Here is a 21842-nt window from a genome sequence, read left to right on the forward strand (position 1 = left end):
TTTGAATGATTGGATTTCTAATACATTGATTTTAGATATAAATTTGATTATCAAAAGTGAAGTAATTTTATCCGATTTAATTCAACTAGCTTGGTTTTTGCAAAAAGATATTTTGATCAAAATTTAATTTATTTATTTAAAAAATTATAATTAATAATATTATTGATAAGAGTGGATTATCTATGACTGATAATTAAATAAAAACTCTTAATATTATAGGCGTAATGTCAGGAACATCTTTGGATGGATTAGATTTAGCATACTTTAAATTTAAGTATCTTGAAAATTAAAAGTAGACTTTTAACTCTAAATCTTTTACTTACGAGATAATCAATGCAGAAACAATAGCCTACGATGAAAATATGAGAAGTAATTTAATAAACACAATGTAAATGTCTGGTGTAGAGCTGTCAAAGTTTGATAGAGAATATGGAAAATTTATTGGAGAAAGTATTGTGAAATTTATTAAAAAATTTAATATTCATCATAAATCTGTTGATTATGTTTCTAGCCATGGGCATACTGTTTTTCACAATCCATCAGAACAATATACAGTATAGATTGGTCACGGTTCTTCAATAGCAGCAAGTTGCAAAATTCCCACAATATGTGATTTTCGTAGTTTAGATGTAGCTCTTGGTGGTCAGGGTGCTCCATTAGTTCCTATTGGAGATAAATTATTGTTTGCAGAATATAAATATTGTCTGAATATTGGAGGCATAATAAATATTTCGTTTGATATTAATTAATCTGATGAAATTAATCAAATTCGCAAGGCTTTTGATGTATCTCCAGGAAATATGATACTAAATTACTTATGCAAAAAATACTTAAACAAAGAATACGATGCTGATGGTTAAGAAGCAAGGTTAGGTAAAACACATTAAGAATTACTAAATTAGTTATTGAATGTAGAATTTTTCTTAAAGGCAGGACCTAAATCTCTTGGTAAAGAGCATGTTGAAAAAGATTTTTTACCATTAATAGAAGCAAATTAAGATTTGTCTGTACAAGATAAATTAAACACTGTTGTTGAAATGATGGCTTAAACTACTGCTGAATAAATCAAAGTTAATGATAGTAAATAAGAAGATGATATAAAAGTTTTAGCCACAGGAGGTGGTGCATATAATAAATATTTTATTGAAAGACTTAATTTTTACCTTAGAGATACTAAAGTATAAGTAATTGTACCAAATAATTTAATTGTAGAGTTTAAGGAAGCTCTTTTGTTTGCATTTCTAGGATTTCTTAGAATATTAAAATTACCTAACTGCCTAAAGTCTGTCACAGGGGCTTCCTAAGACAACATTGGGGGATGTTTGTATTTAATTTGAAAATCACAAATGTTTATAATATACTGTTAATTTTAATTATTTTTAGTATTAATAATAAATGAATGTTATTCGGTGTAAATATAAGATTTTCTTTTTCAGTGTTTAAAAAAGATTTTAAAATTAAATTAATTAATTAATTAAATCGTAGCCAAAAAACTAAATTAACTACCAGAATATTATTTATTATCACAATTTAATGAAAACAAATAGCTATAAATACACATAATATGCTTTATTTAATTTAAAATGAATACTTGGTTATTAAAAAAAAAATAATATTAAATTTATTTAAAAGCACTTTATTACAAATATTATATAGTTAACAAAAATTTAAGCTATTTTACATAGTTGTTTTATTTCATTATTTTATAATGACTGATCAGTATTTTGTGAATTATTTTTCATTTTTATGATAAATCTTTTATTTTCTCAATCAAATCCTTTATATTATATTAACTAATTAACTCATCACCTTATTATATGCTCCAAACTTACTCGCGGTTATGACCAGGGTTGATAACATATACTGTAAATATATTGCTTTGATTTGATTTGATTTACTCAGAAACTTAAATCTTTAATTACTAGTTAATCTACAAATTTGTTAAATTATAAGCCTCTATAATATTCTATTCTGTAGAATGCTCTATGTAAATCTTCATTTTAGGGTTATTTTTACCACTGCAGCCACCCATGTTCTAAATAAGCTTATTCTTTTCTTTTTAATATAATCAAGATTAAATTATCTTTTAAATATAATCTTTTAATTTGTTTTTAGCTAAAAAGATATTTTTGAAATTTATTAAAAGATGCAAGTTAATATATAAGTATTTTAAATAACTATTTCAGGTTTTAAACTAATTTCAATTACTATTTTAATATAACTAGATTTTATTCTTTTGCTTGCTTCTCATTTCCTTTCATTGAAATTAATAATCTTTATTAAATACTTGTTTTTAAAATATAAATAAAACAAAAGATCAAATATATTCATAAGCATTATTAGTAAAATAAGTTTGTAATGCAGTTGTAGGTAGAAAAAGGAATTATATGAATAAAAAAATAGAAACAGATACCTAGCTCAATCATAATAAGATTTATCAGCTTAAAAGCTTTTAAAGGAAGTATAATTAACACAGTCAAATAGATTAAATAAAAATAAAATTAAATATCTTTCAATAAATCTAAATCAAGATATATAAATGATTCTTCTTGAAATACAAATCCAGAAATTTTATTTTTTGATTTTTATCAACAATTTATATAGTAAAACAATTTTTTTGATATTTTTCATCAAAATCAATCAGCTAAAACTTAAGAAATAAAATAATCAATTTATATTTAGTTAGAAAATTCTTAGAAATAATTAATAAGATTGTAATTCAGAAAACTTTTTTAAACTTTATTTCAGATATTAAATTAAAAGTATAACTAAAATATGACTGAAATATATGTTATTTGATTGTAAATTTTAATCAATTTCAATTGAATAAACTAATTTAAATAATCTTGTAAAATAATTTTGTTATATAAGAAGGTATTTATTTTAAAAAATTATGAATAAATAGAATACTATCAAAATTAATTCTTATGATTACTAATATTAATTACAAATAAACAATTTCATAATTTAAATACTAATTAATTAGTCATAAAATACCAAATAAATTAATTCCATAATAAAAATAAAAAATTTCATTTCTTAATCATATTTTAAACAATAATTTTAGAGTTAGAGTTATTGATATTGGTTGATGAAGTTTTTTTATTCATAATTATATGATTAAATAATATAATTTAAAACCATCTTAATGAATGAAACAGAAATCATTAAAATTATTTTTTCTTTTTGGGTTTAATTTATCTATTTTGATTTTCTTATGCTTTTACTCTTGCTTATTAATCTAAAGTTTCATATTTCAATTTAATTCAGATTTTATTGATATAAATCTAGAAATTTTATTGAAGGATTTACTTCTATAAAGCAATTAATTATTTTTCAACATTTAAATATTTTTTTCCAATTTTAAATATTATTTATTTCGAGATTTGTTTTTATTCTATTAAAAATTATTGAATTTAAATATTTTTAAAAATATTAAAAAAACGTTTTTTATAATTCTAATTTTTGTGATGTCATCAAAGTAGAAATAAAATTTTGTATTGATAGATAAACTTGAGCTTTTTAAATAAAATGATTGGCTAAATATATTGCTTATATAATAGAAGAAATAATGCTATACCATATTTAAATAGAGAGTTTAAGTGTAAGAAAGAAGTATATAATATGATGGAGTAGAATTTAAATGCATTATGTCAAGTAGATCTTTGCTTCAAGTTATCATACGCACTATTTTGAAAACAAACCTTAAACTTAAAGGTGTTTTGAAAAATATCGTATTAAATGAAAAACTCTTTATATAATAAATATTTACAATACAAACTATACAGAAAATATATATTTAAAATATAATGAAAATTTTAGGTTTGCATAATTAATTAATGAATTGATTGATTGATTCGCTTAGCTATTCAATAAAAACATGAAATAAATCAGTGATATATTTTTTTATTGATTGAATGATGCTTGCTACTTTAAAATGGATTAGAGAGTATAGTGTCAATATCTTTTATTTTAGTAAATTAAAAAAATAAAAATATTAACAAGAATCTTAATAGCGATCTTCTAAAAATTGTTTGCAAATTTATTGATAACAAATAGTAATACAATAAAATATATATTGAAAAAAAGCTAAAAAGGATTTGATTTTTAATAACAATTTAAAAGAATATTAAAGAGTAGAAATAGAAATGGGTATATCATATTTATTATATTATAGCATGCTCCTCATGAGTATGGATTAGTGAAAATAATATTTTTTTATAAAATAAATATGTATTGCAGAAAAAAACACTGTTTTGACTACAAGCATTGGTGTTTCAGTTGGTGTATTAACATCTCTTCTCATCAATTATCTCAGAAATTAAAAAGCTGAGTGCAAACAATAAAGACAATCTTTGGCTATTACAGAATCCGAATAACCATATGAAGATGATGATGCTAAGAGAAGAAAAGTTATCTAAGAGCTCATTAAAACTAACAAAGGCAAGTACAAAGGTAGAAAATTGCTTTAAAATTTAATTTACATATTTGACTCAAAAGCATATAGAACTATACAGCAAAAACAAAACATGCAAAAAATCTAAAAAAAAAGTTATATAGATTTAAAAACAAGCTTTAATTTGATTCAAAGAATAAAAAATATTTTAAATATACCATAAAGAATATTCATTCATAATTATTCGATTAACAAATAACGCCATAAAATTGTCTTCAACAATAAACTTAGTAGTTTTTCAATTTAAAAATACTATAAATAGAATTCCATAGACTTAAAATTAAGGATGGTGCATTAGTTGGAAATTCATTACTTGATGAAATCAGATTCCTTGACAGTGCTCTTTGTGAAATAGAGAAAGTTCCTAACCTCATTATTGATTTAGTAAGCAATCAAACGTTTACACCTAAAACTTTAAATTGAATTTAAAATATTTAAAATCAAAAGGGATTAGACATCTTTGAAGAGGTAGTTAACCCTATTGCAAGACACACTCATAAAGATACTTTTATTAATACAAACTCATTTATTTTATGTAAGTGATTAATCTTTTGTTTAAATTTTAATTTTTATTAATGAATCTGAAAAGCCTATGCTGCATTTGGTCCTTCTTAAATGATTCAAAATGCTAAGAGATGGTTAAGAGCTGGTCCTCGTTATCACAATTACTTTAGACCTGACTAATCAAAGGTTTTGATTGTGACATAAGATGGCCTTTGCCCTGGTTTGAATGTCGTCATTAGAGAAATTGTTATGCACTTAAATTACAACTATTAGGTAATTAGTTAATTAACTAAATATAAAAACCGTTTTCTTTATTCTTACTAATTTAATTACCTGCATAAAAAAGGTTGAATAAATCTATGGAGCCAAATTTGGTTGGAAAGGTATTTACGAGGAAGACTGGGTTCAATTAATTCCCAGCTAAATTAAAACTATCCATCACAGAGGTGGTACCTTCATAGGAACTTCAAGAACTGGTTTTGATAGAGATAAAATTATTGAAACACTTATCAAGCACAATTTTAATTAGCTCTATGTCATCTGCGGAAACAGTATAAAACTCTTTTTAAATAATTTATATATAATAATGAAATAAAATTTAAATTTCGTTCTAAACTTATTTTAAAATGAAATTCTAAACTTATTTTAAAATGAAAAGAATCCATGGGTCAAGTTCTTGAACTTTATTATGAAATCAGAAGAAGAAAACTCAATATTGGTGTTTGTAACATTCCAAGAAGCGTCGATAATGATATTCCTATTATCGATGAATCATTTGGTTATTAATCTTGTGTTGAAGTAAAAAAATTATTTTAAATTATTAATTTAATTTATTTAAATTTTGTTTTATGCTATTTGCAGGAAGCTTAAAGAGTAATTGATAGTGCTTGGGTCGAATCTCGTTCCCATAGAAATGGTGTTGGTATTATTAGAGTTATGGGATAAAAGAGTGGATTTATTGCTATGGGTGCTTGTCTTGCATCTCGTTGTGTAAATGTATGTTTGATCCCTGAATTTAATTACGATCTATATGGAAAGAGTGGTGTCCTTGACTATATCAAATAGAGAATTATTAAGAAGGGTCATTGTATAGTTGTTGTTTCTGAAGGAGCCAGTAATTAATTATACACAATTCTATAATAGTTTAACTTAATTTTTTTAAAAATATAGACAGCTCATTTGCTGATGCTGATGATGTTCCTGGTGATGTTGGTAAATTCTTATAAGATGAAATTCAAAAGTTTTGTGCTTAAGACAATACTGAAGTTACTGTAAAATATTTTGATCCTTTATATATGCTTCGTGCTGTTAGAGCTAATGCTTATGACACCAAATAGTGCAGGTAAATAAATAAATATTCTATAAAGCTGTATTGTTTAATTTATTTTATAAATAAAGTACTCTTGCTTAAAACGCAGTACATGGTTTAATGGCAGGTTTCACTGGGTTTTCTATTGGTCACGTCCATAACAAGGTAAAATGAATTATTTATTAGAATTTGTATAATTTAACAACTATTTTTAAAAAAAGACTTGTTTCATACCTCTTGAAGAAATGCTTAGTGGAAATTATAGAAATAGAATAGTAGCAAGTAACAAAAACTGGTAGAGATTACTAGCTTCTACTGGTTAGCCATCCTTCATCAATGAAGAAGAATTAAAGAAAATAATTGGAACTAGCAAATAAGAATGAGAATTAAAATAATAAATTGAATAATTATAATATTTTAAAAGTTTTCTACTTTGAATACAAAAAGTAGTTTGTGTAGATTTTAAGAAATATTTTCTTTAAAAATGAAGTTTTCGAAATAAAAAATAAAAATTTTATTTTCAAATTTTTTTAGCAACTTTTTTTATGAAAAAAATAAAAATTGGAATTAAATCTACTTTATCTTGAATTTTTATTCATTGGTTTAATTTATTAAAATAAATTTAAGACAAAAAATATAGTCTACTAGAACTATTTTTTAATTTTAAGTAGGTCTTATAGTATTTTGCTTATTTTGACTATTTTTTAATATTAAAGTATTTATAATACCTCATATTGTACTCAAAAATCAGTAATTGTGATAGCTGCATTTTATTATTATGCAATAAAATTTCCAGATATTATTATTAGTAATGCGTAGAGCTTTATTTGCATACAATGAATATTAGTGTGGTTTTTTGCATCACTAATTAAATAAATTATATTTGAGACAACACAAGATATGTATGAGTAATAGATAAGAGTAAAAAATTAGTTCAATCATTCAATTAATAACAATACTTATTAGTATAAGAAGACGAATAATTAATTAATAAATTAATTAACATGAATTATTTCTAAATAAAAGTGTGATCGGACTTCTATTATTAACTAAATCTTTAATTAGATACATACATACTGCTTTTAATAAAATAAACTTAGAAAAAAAAGCAATCAAAAACAAAAATAAATTAAAATCTACTTTCAAATCAAGCAAGCATAAATGGGTATTTAAATTATTATTTATTTTTGAATACTGATCAATAGCTTTTATAGCCAAAATAACCATTTATCTAGATTATCTTAGGATTTTATTTAACCTTATTTTATAGATTTAAAGCAAGGTATTGTTCTAACTGGTAGCATATCATTTGGTGTTATTGGTAGTATAGTAGCAAATTTGGTTTACAAAAATATTGAAAAGAAGAAAAAGAAAGATCAAGTTGAATATGATGGTTTCTTAGCAGAATAAGAAGATGTGATTGAAGAAGAAATAGACTTCAAATACAGAGTTTCATCAAGAAAAAAAACTGCTACAATTCATACTGACCCTGAAAATCTTAATAGTAAATTAAAATAAATTTTCAATTCTATTTTAGTTTTATAATTTGAATGCTAGTAAGCTGAAAGCATAATATACAAAACAAACTAAATATACTGCAAAATCACTTTAGAACTAAAGAAAATAAAATAATATTTTGAACTGAAATATTTTTAAAAGAAAGCATGTGCATTTTTTTTATAAGCGTTAAATAAAATTTCTTACAGCTTATATTTTTAAATAGCTTTTTTGTAATTCTAAAAAATAATAAATATAAAAATCGTTTTTAATTAATTAATGATTTAGTTTATTTGTTAATTTATTTATTTATTAAACAAATTTAATTAATTAGCTTTATATTTAAAATAAATATTATAAAGTTGACAGGTAAAGACTCAAAGTAAGTGCTAAGATTCACATTGATAATCATTTAATTGAAGAACTTAGATTCCTTGATTCTCCTATATGTGAAATAGAAAGAGTCCATAATCTTATTATTGATAGAGTATGATAAAAATGAATGAATAGGTTTAATTTGGTAACTTATTTTATTAATATAAAAAGGGTTTGACTTAGATTGATGATATAGTAACTAAAAAAGCAGAATCTATGCCTAAAGGAGCATTTATTTTCACAAATACCTTTATCCTTAGTAAATATATTTGAAATAGAAAGTATTTTACTATAATTAAGTTAAAAATTAATAAAAAAATAAAAGATAAGGTTGAATACGGCCCAACTTGCATGATTTAGTCAGCTAAAAGATGGCTCAGAGCTGGTCCTAGATATCATTTATATTTTTAACCTTAGGAAGTAAAAGCATTAGTCCTTTCAGTAGGTAGTATAGTTCCAGGAATCAATGTAGTTATTAGGGAAATAGTGCGTGCTCTTAATAATAATTATGGGGCAAATTAGGTTTTTGGTGCAAGATTTGGCTATAAAGGAGTGATTGAGGAAAACTTCATAGATTTGAGTAAAAACTTAGCTGAAAATGTTCATTCCACTGGAGGATCCTTTTTAGGAGTCTGTAGAGGTGGATTCAATTTGCATTTAATTCTAAAAGTTTTGATTAAGCATGGATTTAACTAATTGTATATCATCGGTGGAGATGGAGCTATGAGAAGTGCATAAGCACTTTTAATTGAAATATCTAAAAAAAAGCATAATATTGCTATATGTGTAATTCCTAAAAGTGTCTAAGGTGATATCCCTATTGCTGAAGAATAAATGGGTTTTTAAACAACCATTGAAGTAAAACATTTAAAGTATAATTAAATATTCTAAAAAATTTATTTTCATTTTTAGGAAACTGCAAAGGCTGTTGAAGCAGGATTTGTGGAAAGCTAATCTCATGAATACGGTATTGGTCTAATCAGATGCTTTGGTAGAAATGCTGGGTTTGTTGCAAGTCATGTTGCTGAAGCCACTGGTTGTGTTGATGTTGTACTTGTGCCTGAGTTTTAATGGGATCTCTATGGAGAAAAGGGTGTTTTGGAATACATTAGAAGCCAAATTAAAATTAAAAAGCATCTTATCATTATTGTTAGTGAGGGTTCAGGTAAAAATTATATTTCATTGTGTTGTAAAAATAAAATTATTGGTTACTGATAAATTAGTTAATAGCTTAAGAGATGTCCACTTACCTGAATTAGGAGAAGATGAATCAGGAAATAAAATTTACATAAATATTGGTGAATTCTTAAAAGATAAAATCATCCAATATTGTGAGGATAAAAAGTAACCAATAATCATCAAATTTATTGACCCTCTCTACATAACTAGGGCATGTAGAGCTAATCCACATGACACCAAGGTTTGCAGGTATAAAAATTTTTTGAGAATTGATTTTTTTTAAAAGAATTAAATAAATTAATAGCTAAATGGCTTAAAATGCAGTTCATGGATGTATGGCAGGATTTACTGGATTTGCTGTAGTCATTGTGCATCATAAAGTAAATAAAATTTATAAAATAAATCATATTTAATGATAAAATTTAAATTTTTTAATAGACAGCTTTCGTTCCATTATCAGAAATGGTATCAGGAAATTATGAAAATAAATTGGTCCCTCATAACAGACATTGGTAGAGAGTTTTATCATAAACCTTATAACCTTCTTTCATAAATAATGAAGAAGAGCACCTTAAATAATAAGAATAAGAGAACAAAGCTTTGTGAAGTTTATTTTTAAAAATAAGTATTTTAAAATAAAATTATAATTTGTTTGTTTAATTCAAATTTATCTTTACATTTTTGTAAAAAATAAGTTTTAAATAAATTAATTATAAAAATACTATTTCTTTTTCTTTAAATTATACATTAAATAACAAAAATTATTGCTAGATATGCATTTTCCTTTCTTTGATTCATAGATCAATAATAAAATAAACAATTAAAAATGATAAGTTGCTAAACAATGAAACTTTTTTATTTATATATTAAATAAATTATTTTTATTGGCTAATTCAAAATTTTTAATAAATAGTTGTCTATTAAAATTAATATGGAAATAAAAATTAAAAAAATCAGCATACAAAAATATACACTTTGCTTTTAATTATAAATATAATACATAAAACTAATTAATTATTCTGATTAATCATGAAAGTTCTTAAATATATTTATTCAAAAATTTTTCAAACTCTTCTAAAGATGAATATGTTTAAATTTCATTAATAATGTCTATTGATTCCTGAGTTATTATTTTATTCAATTTATTTAAATATTCTTAATATTGCTTTTATTGAGAGTTTTCTTTGCATTTAAAGTTCACTTTTACAATCTTTTAGCCTCTATCTTAGTTAAATGTAATTTCAAGTGTTGAATAAAATTCTTTTGCCTACTATATTGTTATTTACAACAATTTTTTCAAGTAATCCACTGATTCTTCTTAAAAATATTTTTCTTAATCTAATAAAAACAAAGAGAAACTTAGTACCATAAATTTTTCTTTGTCATATAGAGCCCATAATATTGAAAATAATTATTTATTTTCTATTAATTAATTTTATTTAAATTCTTTAATTTCGACAATCTTTTATTTAACTTAAGTAATTATATCTTTAATAAGTGGTGTTACTTTTTATATAAAAATATTTTATTCTTCCAATTCTTTTTGTTCATTTTAAAGCTTTTTTATTTAATCCTATATAATTACTATCTCTTTATTTTTTTAGTTTTGATATTATTCTTTAAATAATAATAGCTCATTTTACAAAATCTATTATTTTTACTTTAAATCAGTTTACTCTCCATTCATATTTTTAATGTTATTTTCTTCTTATAAAATATTTTCATCAAATTTATCAATTTCTTATTATATTTAACCCTAGCTTTTAACTTATAGTGAATATTATTGTTGTAATTCATTGATTTATTATTAAGCTTAGTTAAAATTAATAAGTTATTAGTTTGATTATTATTTTATATTATGATCTATTTTTTATTTTTGTATTTTAGACAACAAAATCTAAAAATCTTCAAGAAATGAAACATCAAATCCATTTTATTTAAATACATTCAAAAATTAATTAAAGAATACTGATTTAGAGAATTATTTATCAAAAATATTAATTTTAGTCTTATGTTTCTTAACAGAGAGACTTTATTACATTAGTGACAAGGCTTACTAAAAACCTGTATTCTTTGGTATTTCGTATTTTTAAGAATTACCTACCAAAATTATATTTAATTATAATTAATTAGTTTTATTATCGTTTGCTATAGTTTCTAAAGCTTTTGTTAAACTGGAAAGCAATTTAGGTAGATGAAATTTGTGCGTAAGGCTAATATTACTGAAGTTAAATCTATCCTCAGATTAATATTTATAAATTGAATAATCACTTTCATTCAAATTTTTTTGTAAAAATTCTTTTAATAAATTCTCCTAATGTTATTATTCACAAAATTCATCAATCAAAAGTATAACTTTACTTTTTTATTGTGATGCTTAGCCTATTATTTTATTTTATGAAATCTAAAACTGATTAATTAAATTTTAAATTTCTTATTAGTGTTTTTTTTAGATAGATTCATACATTTCTTTTTTCTATTCATAATTGTTAGTAGCCTCCTTTTTGATTAATAAAATATTATGTTAGTAAATATAAAATTTTTTTTCAAATAGAAAATTAATTCTTTAAAACAAATTTTTACAAATTAATTAATCCAAAGTTATTAACAACTAAAAATTTAAAATAATAAGAAATATTTTTAATACCTTTATTTGCGTAGTTATCTTATTTTACTCATTTTTAAGATTGGTAAGTTCTACTTCCAGATTTTATTTGAAGCTTTTTAATTTATCCAAAGACAATAAGAACATATTGATATTTTTTTCACATTCTTACATTTATTTTTTCACTTCATCTATTTCTTTATTTAATTTTATATATTTACTTTCTGTAAATAAATCTTATTCGATCTTATTTAATGTGCATTCTAATTATGTAGTTTATGTATTTATATCTTATTAATTTTAGTTTTTTTATTTTTCATTTGTTTATTAGGTAAAACTTAGTTGAGATTCATTTTTAATCATTTCTTCTAAGGATTATTATAATTATATTTAGAATTAGTGCATCTACATGTAAGATTGTTTTGTGAGGTTTATATTTTCTACAATAGTTTTTCTAGGAGCAGGTAATGTTGAAGGGCTGTAATGTTTTGTTTTTTTCTGTATTTATAGATGTTCTTATAAATTTTGTAGGATATTTCTGACACTAGGAACATAGCTATTGATATATTTCGAAGTTATATCTTCATCTCCTTTCATAAAATCTTTAATTTTTTATAAGCATAATATGATTGGATTTAATTGCTCTTTTAAATCTTTTTATTGATTTGATAGAAGCGTTTATTAAAGATATATAATATTCTTCATCATAGGTAAATATTTTTTTATATTATTAACTTTATATATTAATAGATTAAATAAATTAGAGTTTTAAAAGAATAATTTAATTAACTAATTAATTAGTAGCTACTTATTTACCTAATATTTGTTAGAATATTTAAATTTTAATTAATAAATTCTTTTATAATTCTATTACCAACTTTACTGATAATAAATATGATTTAAAATAAAAGTGTTTTATTTTAATTAAAGTTTTTCGACTATATTAAAATAAAATACTTTTATTTTTATTTGGTAGAATAATTTAAAATCGTTTTGAAGGGAAGAGGAGGTATGCTTTAAGTGACTGACTGTTGAATGGAAAGTGCTAAGTTTTATGGGAAAAAATTATAAGAATTTAAAATTAAAGAGTGATTTGCTATCTCTTTTTATATCCCTAAAGAAAAATAAACCGTAATTTGGAAAAAATGACGAATTAAAACGGAAATTAATAATATAGAAGTGCTTTATTTATTTATTTTATTTCTAAATGACGTTTAAAAAATTTATAAAAGATTAAATTCTATACCCAACTTTCATTTATAGATTGATTTGTTAGTAAAATAATATATTTAATATTTTATTATTTTATTTGCTTTTTTAAAGAGAAAAATTACTAAAATAATATTTATTCGATAAATGTATATTCCATTAGATAAATATAATAAACTAGAGAAGAAGAAAAACCTTTTATTTTTAATGTTTTTATTTGATAATCATTAAAAAAATAACAAAATATTAGAATTATTATAATAATTTCTTTTATTATAATGAATTACTTATTGATGACAAATTATGATGAATTTTTTTTCTTTTTTGCGTTTTAAGATAATAAAAGAGATTTAAATTGAAATTCGAAAATTTAAATGTTTTCAAAATAATAATATGTTTAAAATATAATTATTTTATTTGCTTTTTCTTATCGAAAAACAACTAATTTTATACTTATTAGGTAACTTCATACAAAATTAAGTAAAAATTATTAATTTTCTATTTAAAAATTTTTTGTTTTTCATACTATCTTTCAAAAATAATACTAATACCCTTCATTATAAATAAATGTTGTGAATATTTATTTATTAAGCCAATTTATGGTCTAACAAAAATAATTTTTTGTATAAAACAATTTTTCTATTCAAAAAACGAAATAAAAATTATTTCAATAAATTAAATCTTTATCAACTATAATGAATAGAATTAAAAATTACTCACTCCATTTAAGTTAATTATTTGATAAACATTAGAGTTTTAAATCATTTTTTCGAAATATTCTAATTACTTTTAAAAAAATACTCTTTGATTATTCGTTTTTATTTCAATCTAAGTTTTCGGAAAGTTTTAATTGAATTTTTCATAAATATACTGATTAGTATTAGAACTCAACTCTTTGATGATTTGTTTTTATTTAAATCTAAATTCGAAAATAAATTCATTTGTATATTAAAATAATAATATATTTAAAATATAATTATTTTATTTACTTTTTATATGGGAAAAATAATTAATTTTATATTTGTTAGCCACCTCAAAACAACAATAAGTAAAAATTATAAATTTTAAATTAAAAAATCTTTTGTTTTTAATGTTATCTTTCAAAAATTAATACAAACACTTTTACATAAATAAATGTTGTTAACAATTACTTATTAAGTAAATTTTTAATCTAGCAAACTGAATTTTTTGTATAAAATAATTGTATGATTAGAATATGTATGTAATCATAATTGTAAGAACATGATAAACATTTTTAATTTATCAACTAGATAATAAATACTCACTCATTTGTATATTTATTATTTGATAAACATCAAAGTTTTAAGTAAATTTATGTTTTTTATTCTAATTAGCTCTCAAATAATTTCTTTTTAATCATTTGATTTTAAATATTATGATTGCTCTCATAAATAATTATAATAAAATAAACAATAAAATAAAAAAACAAATAAATAAATAAATAAAAAGACATGAATTTCTAAAATCTATTGAAAAAATAGAACTAGTAGCTTGGAGAAATTTAAATAGGCTTTGATACTGAGGTGTAAAATTCTAACTAGGCTAATGATGTTTCAAATGCTCTGGAAGCAAAAATTTCTAATATGTAAATAAATAAAGAACTGCTTGGTTCAAAAGAATCTTTTAGTATATAATCAGAAAGCAGTATAAAATCTCAATTGGATACTACGGATCAATAAAAATAAGAAAATATTTTAGATAATTAATATAATAATTTGGCCTTAATTTAACAAGACTCTGATAACAAATAAATTATAGTCAATCAAAATTAAGAGGATGAAGAAAACTAAGAATAAGTTAGTTTAGATAAATAAAAATAAGAGCGCTCCTTGTCTATATAGATAAACCATTCAATTAGTGAAATGAAAAACTATTCTTCATAGTTCATAAAAGAATACAAATACATAAGTTAAATTTAATAATATTAACCAAATATTATTGAGGAAAACAAAAAAGATTAATACACAATATCTGTAACTAATTTCAATAAATTACTTCATCAATTCTAATGCTGGCCACATTTAATAAGAGGTTTACAACATTCAGTAATTTTATCAAATTTTTATTTTAAAACTAGTGTTAATTTTTATTTTTCAATAAAATATAGTTTGAAATATTGTCAAAAAAATTTGTAAGACTATAAGTCTAAATTGCTTAAAGAATTGAAGATCATTTCAAAATCACCTATACACTTAAAGATGAAGATCTTGGTTGTCTTTTAAAAAATAATAAAAATTTATGTGATGAGTTAGAACAGCTAAAATAATAGTTTTTAAATGAAAAATCAATTTAGGAGAGTAGTATTAATGAGTGCATTTCAAATCTAACACAGTAATTTAATGATATATATGGCACAGCATTAACTGAGAATTAAAGAGAAGATATTTTAAAAGCTAAAAGTGAATTAAATAACTTGTATTTAGAAAGAGATTAAAAATTGATGGAACTTACATAAAATTTTCAATAAACTGTGTGTAATTTTAACCTTTTATCAAATGAAGAATAATTTAAAAACCTTGAAATCTAAGAAATAATAAAAGAAATTTCTAAACTTAATCGATAAGAATAAAAAATTTTAACAGACGCTTAATGTTCATATGAAGAATTTAAATAGCGCCGAGATGAAAAAATCAAAGATATTTCTCTATAAATTTAAGGTTATTAAAAGTAAATTTAGGATTTACAGACCGAAAAGGAAAAGAAAGAAGAAAACAATCTAAAAAAATTAGAAAAAGATTTAAATTAAATTAAAGTCTGCCATTCAACCATTTAAAAAATATTTATGTAATCTAATAAAGATTGTTTTCATTACATAATTTTACTTGATTAAAGTAGCAGCTTCTAAAATGCCTATTAATCTGCAAAGAATGGAATCTTATAATTTACTAAAAATTTACAATAAAATGACGTTTTAACTATAGTAAGCTTTGCAAGCAGTTCTAGAATAATAGTTTAAAAGTAGAAAGTATCTTAAATTAATTTAAATTCATTAGAAGCAAACTTAAGAAATATGCTCTGTGGTGGAACATGCTTCATCTCAGCTTTTGAATCTTTAAAGTAGATCATCTAAAATCAATTAAATACAAATGAATATCCTATAATTTTATTTGTTACTGATGGCTAAGATAGTTCAAATCTTTCTAATACAATTTTAGATGTTAGAAATTAGGTAGAAGATTTAATATTTTTTACTGTAGGGTATGGTTATCAAATCAACCAAAAGTAGCTTCATTTAATTACAAATTTATTTAATAGAACGGATAACCTTACTAAAAATATTAATAATAATAAAACAATTAAACTATATTACGAAAATTAAACTCCCGATAAGCTTTAATAAGATATCATAAAAATATCTTAAAATAAACTTAGTATTGAAGAGATATAAGAGGCTGCAGATTTCTTAGAGAAAAGTTTTAATAAGTAAAATTAATTATCTGAAGATTACTACACATCGAAAATTTAAGGATTAGAAAAAAGAATCCAAGAATGTGTTAATTAAGAAAAATAATTAATGGATAATCAAAAAAATATATAACACTTTAGAGATTAAAGTAAACAATAATTAGAATAAATATAATAACAAATTTAATCATTGAAAAATTAGAAATTCGCACATGAAAATAGAATTTAAAAAATAAAATCAGAGAAACTAGCTCTTGATAAAAATTTCTAAAATAAAATCATCAGTAATTAGACCAATCTTTAATCTAATATGAAATAAGAAAATTATGAAGCACTGTATGAATATTAAATAAAACAAATTAATTAAGAGGCTGATTCTTTAATTAAAAAAACAGAGGATAAAATGTAAGCTATAAGAAAAGAAGAAGATATGTCTGTGGAGAAAAATAGAAAACGAATTATAGAGCTAGGTTTTTAAAATATTTAATAATTTTATAAATTTAGAGAACTCTATGAAAATATAGGATCTATTTAATAGTCAGCTTCAAATATAAAATAAAAGTACATTATTATGTTGGATGCTATGATTGATATTGGTCAAATGCTTGAATAAAATATTAATTGTTCTAAAAAAAATATTGAAAATATGAATAAAAATGATACTGAAAATAGAATTTTGTAATATTTTTAAAAATTTGATAAAGATATATGCTTATAGGATAAATCAGAGGCTAAAAGAAAAGTTTTACTAATATAAAATTCCTCTATTTACAATATATGCTAGTAATAAAAAAAGGAAAGTCTATATGAAAACTGTATAAACAATTTAGAGTTTTCAGATCTTTTCAAGTTAGTAGACCAGGATGAGAAAAGCTAAGAAAAATATATTATTAAAGAAATTGTTCCAAATATAATTAAGCAACCTAAATAATAAATTTCAAATTAACTTTAAATTTAAAAATATAATACCAAAATTAATGAAATTAAAATGAAAATCGAAGAATAAACAGATAATAATAAAATTCAACTTTTAACATAAACCTTAGAATAATATGAGGAATAATTAGATTTGTTAAAAGATAAAGAACAAGATTTGATAGCAGATTACTAAGACAGAAACTACGATGATATTAAAATTGTTAAGTAGATCACATACTCTTTTATCGAAGCAATCAAATGTGCCTCAATAGAATTAAAGTATCAGTTTGCTGTTTTACCTTATAGGCATTACATGAATAATATTTATAACTGCTATTATACTCTTAAAATTTATGAAAACCCAAAATTATTAGATAATTATGTTCAATCAGAAACATTTGAAACCAAGTAAAGATAACTCGAAAACAATCCGAAATGATATTCATGTAAAGAGGGTGAAATTCTTTTTGCTCACAAAATTTGAAAAAAATTGCTCAAAATTTTTTCAAATCTTCACTTGAACTTGTCAAGTTTATTCTGGTTTCCAGCCTTCCTGAATTACCTATAACTAAAGGATATTAAACTGAGTAATTTTGTTTTCTATGTTCTAACTGCATTTATTTTTTTTATATTTTAGCCATTTTTAAATAAATTCAATAAAATCAAAATACTATCAAAGAGAAACAAAATATTTTATTAAGTATTAACATTTTTTTTTATAAATAAGTTTTAATTTTCTTAAAAAAAAATAGATAGCTAGCTATTTTTATTCATTTTTTAAAAATAATTTTTAGTATTTTATATTAAATTAAATTTTCTATTATAATTTTGGAAATACATTAATTAATCAATATTGTTTTTTATCACACAATATTAATATAGTTTTCTTTGAAGTAGTATACTTAAATTATCAATAAATTTAAAATAAACTTAATTTTGCATTTAATTAATTAATATTATTACAAATCCACAATTAAGAAAACTTAAAATGCAAATTAAAATTAAAATTTTATTGATTTTCTTTCTATTTTTAATTCTACTTCTATATATTCACCAGATAGATCATGATTTTGGGTAAATTTTAGTGATCACATTAAATACCTAAAATATATGATAAATTTTATTTTATAGTTTTTAATTATTTCATTGATCAACAAAGGTTAATTGCACATTAAAAATCATATTCTTCTTATATAATATTCTTAATTTATTAATTTGGATCAAACAAATTTTTGTAATTTTATTTTGTTAAGTTTCTTAATTTTTATATGAACTAAATATGTTTGTAGTCTAAAAGAAAAATAAAACTTATACATATACTAAAATTTGAAGATATTTATTTTAAAAATGCTTTATTTATCAACCTTGTAAATATTTAATAAAACATTTTTTAATACGCTTTACTTTATTTACTAACTAAAATTATACTTAATTACCTCTTGCTTGAAAAGATTTATTATCACAAATAACTAGAATTTACAAATATTTAACAATTAATAATAATCTATTAGTTAAGTTTATAAGAATTGCTTTAAATAAATCTTTAGGAGAATTATGTCATCTATACCATACAGTAAAAAACTCTATATATGTTTTTTAATCAAGGTGTTTAGTCTTTGAAGCAATCAATCATTAAGAAGGGTTTTGGTTGAAGACAAAAGTATATAATAAGAAAGCTATCACTATGCCAACTACAACTAAACCTACTAATGTTTGACTACCAGATCCTTCAACATCTAATTAACCTGGTAATGGAGTAGATCCGTCAGCAATTTTTCCAATTGCGAAAGTTTATAACTTCTTTTGGGCGGATTCAGAATGAGCAGCTTCTTAAAACTTTTTAGTTGCATCCTTACCACCTCTATTAGTAATCACAATAGGGCCACCAGGATGGTCATTTAAATAAGAGGTAGCGTTATAAACTATATTGTTAACAACAATCCAACAATCTTCTTCAGTGTTGTGTTGGGCTACTTCAGACCATTCGATTTGCTTATCAGTTGACATTTTTATTGAATTACCTACTTAAATTTTTGATTTTTGTGAATTTAATTTATCTTATTAAATTTTGTAATTTTTTTTAATTTTTGGTGTCAATTTTTGATAATATGAATGATGCTATTTATTTTATACCTCATAGATTCCTAAATGATAGCACAAATTTAATTTACTTAAGTAATAACTTCTTTTAATTTAAAAAGTAAAACTTTGTTAGATATTGCATTGTAAATGACGCAACAAATTTCTTTGAATTTTCTTAACTTAATTTATCTAAGTATGAATTCTTTCTAAGATAAGCTTTCGTGTGATAGCTATTTAATTATTAACTCAACCAACTATCTATTACTCTTAATTTGCTTACACTCAGTTATTTTTTATCAAATAGTATTAAGATATTTATCTCAAATTAAATATGATCTTTAAAATTGATAAAATAAGTTTAAATATCAAAAATATAATAGCAAAATTTTTATTTTACAATAAAATATTATCATTAAAATTTATTATTTCAATTAATTTTAACTAGAATACAAACGCTAATATATTAGTTTAACTTAAATAATCTACACTCTAATTTTTCACAATTTAAATATTATATTAATATTAAATAAAATTGAGTATCTCCATATTATTTTTACTTTTTAAAAAATGCATTATTTAAGTTTGAATTTTCAAATATATTAAAGATATTCATTAATAAATTTGTATTTAGTTTTAATCTGTTTATTATTTTTTTATTATTTATTTGTATTTTTTTATCTTAGTTTTTCAGTTAGAGTTTTATTCTTTTTTTATTTTTCTTCTTTTATTTTGTTTTATTTAATTTTAATTTTAAATTTAAATTTTATTTGAATTTTAATTTTTTTCTTTCTATGTTATTTGATTTTAAAAGCTCAAGGTCTCTCAATGCTCTACTACTGCTCATCAATTCAAAGGTACCTACAGGAAAGAGTGCTTTGTGTAATACTTTTTTTAGAGAGCTTAATAATTACTTTTTTGCTCTTTTTTCACGCTCGATTCCGGGCTTAAAAACTTGGCCGAAAGAAAGGACTTTGTGAAAAATATAGTTCTCTTTATTGATTAAAAACTTAAGAAGCTATCTTTTCCACAAAGTGTTTGGCTCTTTGCCTCGCATAGGAAAATAAAGAATGCGTTTAAGGCAATTTACTGTAAGTTTACAGTTATTGATTTTTCAATCATCGATTCGATTCCGCGGGATGGGTTTCCATGGAGTTACAAATATATATTTAATAAATAATTAAGCTAAAAGTTAAAAAATCTTACGCTTTTGACTTACTTTAGCAAAAATTGATGGGAAGTTAGGGGTTTTTGTAGAGGGTTTATAGTTTACCTATTAATTTTCTAAAAATGGTTAATATAAAATATTTGTTTAATAAAATAATTTTGTTTATTATTCAAAAATGAAAGCCTTTTATTTGTTAAATGAAAGACTTCCCTTTTTGGTTAGCTTTTTATTAATTTATTTTCTTAAAAAACAATTTCAAATTTGAAAATAATTAAAAAATTTGATAATACAAAAAATAATCTTTTTTCAATTTGCTTATAATTATTCATTTTTTATTTTTTGAATATAAATTTTCAAAACTCTTTCAATATCTAAATAATAGCTTCATATTAAATTCCAATACATTTTTAATTAACTTTTTCCATTTTATTACCAAAGTATATTTTAAATATTTGAATACTGATTGTAACTTGAATTTAATTAAATGCATATAATTTAAACAATTATTATTTTTTTTTGTCTCTTATGTAATATAAAAATAATTTTAAACGTATTTTGAAAGAAAAAAATATTTTTTTATTTGATTTAAAATTTATTTATTTTAAATATTTCGTTTTGGCGGTTTGTTTTTAATAATCATACAAATTAATATATATAATTAACTTTGTATGATATCTAAATCAAGAGCGATTTGCCTAATTTTGATAAATCAGGGGGAAATTTTATTTTTAATTTTTTTTGCTTTTCTTGAATTAATTAAGTTAAAATCTTTATAATTAATAAATAAGAAAAAAATACAAACCAAAAAAAAGAAAAGAAAACAATTAAATTTAAAAATAAAACAAAAATGAACTTATTTAAAGCATACTATATGTTTTTTAATAAAAGAAAAGCCCTATATTACTTATAAATAATAAGTTTTTAAATCAAAGAAGAATTTGTTTACCAGTAGCATTTCTTCTTATTCATAGATTTTACTAATTTGATAATGGCCAAGTATAAAATTCATATCAATTAGTAAAGTTATGAATATCCATCCATCAAACGAAATAAATTTTTTAAATGAAAATAAGTAATATAGAAACTAAAATAAAAGATATCGAAAATAATTATATTT

The 21842-nt window shown here is 21.6% G+C and overlaps 7 protein-coding genes across 7 annotated transcripts; 4 read left to right on the forward strand and 3 right to left on the reverse strand. All coding sequences in view use genetic code 6, as the record gives it.

Moving 5' to 3' along the window:
- Positions 1-155: 155 nt before the first annotated feature.
- On the forward strand, positions 156-1441 carry TTHERM_00338440 (anhydro-N-acetylmuramic acid kinase). Its single transcript, XM_001017607.2, has one exon. It carries the CDS (start codon positions 183-185, stop codon positions 1335-1337), a length of 1155 nt encoding a protein of 384 aa, XP_001017607.2. The 5' UTR covers positions 156-182; the 3' UTR covers positions 1338-1441.
- A 297-nt stretch (positions 1442-1738) lies between these two features.
- On the reverse strand, positions 1739-2032 carry TTHERM_00338450 (hypothetical protein; the record flags this gene model as incomplete). The annotated part of the gene is made up of 1 exon (XM_001017608.1): positions 1739-2032. The coding sequence occupies one exon, from the start codon at positions 2030-2032 to the stop codon at positions 1739-1741; it is 294 nt and encodes a 97-aa protein (XP_001017608.1).
- Positions 2033-4148: 2116 nt separating this feature from the next.
- Positions 4149-6652, forward strand: TTHERM_00338460 (6-phosphofructokinase; the record flags this gene model as incomplete). The annotated part of the gene is made up of 11 exons (XM_001017609.3): positions 4149-4152; positions 4243-4455; positions 4719-4840; positions 4904-4991; positions 5046-5233; positions 5307-5511; positions 5619-5758; positions 5822-6074; positions 6131-6302; positions 6359-6434; positions 6491-6652. The coding sequence occupies 11 exons, from the start codon at positions 4149-4151 to the stop codon at positions 6650-6652; spliced, it is 1623 nt and encodes a 540-aa protein (XP_001017609.2).
- Positions 6653-7173: 521 nt separating this feature from the next.
- Positions 7174-9926, forward strand: TTHERM_00338470 (6-phosphofructokinase; the record flags this gene model as incomplete). Its single annotated transcript, XM_001017610.3, has 9 exons — positions 7174-7434; positions 7515-7773; positions 8129-8253; positions 8313-8400; positions 8467-8999; positions 9054-9306; positions 9365-9569; positions 9625-9700; positions 9759-9926. The coding sequence occupies 9 exons, from the start codon at positions 7174-7176 to the stop codon at positions 9924-9926; spliced, it is 1968 nt and encodes a 655-aa protein (XP_001017610.3).
- Positions 9927-14543: 4617 nt separating this feature from the next.
- TTHERM_00338490 (von willebrand factor type A domain protein) lies at positions 14544-17917 on the forward strand (the record flags this gene model as incomplete). Its single annotated transcript, XM_001017612.2, has 2 exons — positions 14544-15200; positions 15263-17917. The coding sequence occupies exons 1-2, from the start codon at positions 14607-14609 to the stop codon at positions 17915-17917; spliced, it is 3249 nt and encodes a 1082-aa protein (XP_001017612.1). The 5' UTR covers positions 14544-14606.
- A 1190-nt stretch (positions 17918-19107) lies between these two features.
- On the reverse strand, positions 19108-19485 carry TTHERM_00338510 (cytochrome b5-like heme/steroid-binding domain protein; the record flags this gene model as incomplete). The annotated part of the gene is made up of 1 exon (XM_001017614.3): positions 19108-19485. The coding sequence occupies one exon, from the start codon at positions 19483-19485 to the stop codon at positions 19108-19110; it is 378 nt and encodes a 125-aa protein (XP_001017614.1).
- A 502-nt stretch (positions 19486-19987) lies between these two features.
- Positions 19988-20614, reverse strand: TTHERM_00338520 (hypothetical protein; the record flags this gene model as incomplete). The annotated part of the gene is made up of 1 exon (XM_001017615.2): positions 19988-20614. One exon carries the CDS (start codon positions 20612-20614, stop codon positions 19988-19990), a length of 627 nt encoding a protein of 208 aa, XP_001017615.2.
- Between the last annotated feature and the right edge of the window lie 1228 nt (positions 20615-21842).

Source organism: Tetrahymena thermophila (assembly GCF_000189635.1).
Source record: "Tetrahymena thermophila SB210 genomic scaffold scf_8254610, whole genome shotgun sequence".
NCBI classification, from domain to species: domain Eukaryota; phylum Ciliophora; class Oligohymenophorea; order Hymenostomatida; family Tetrahymenidae; genus Tetrahymena; species Tetrahymena thermophila.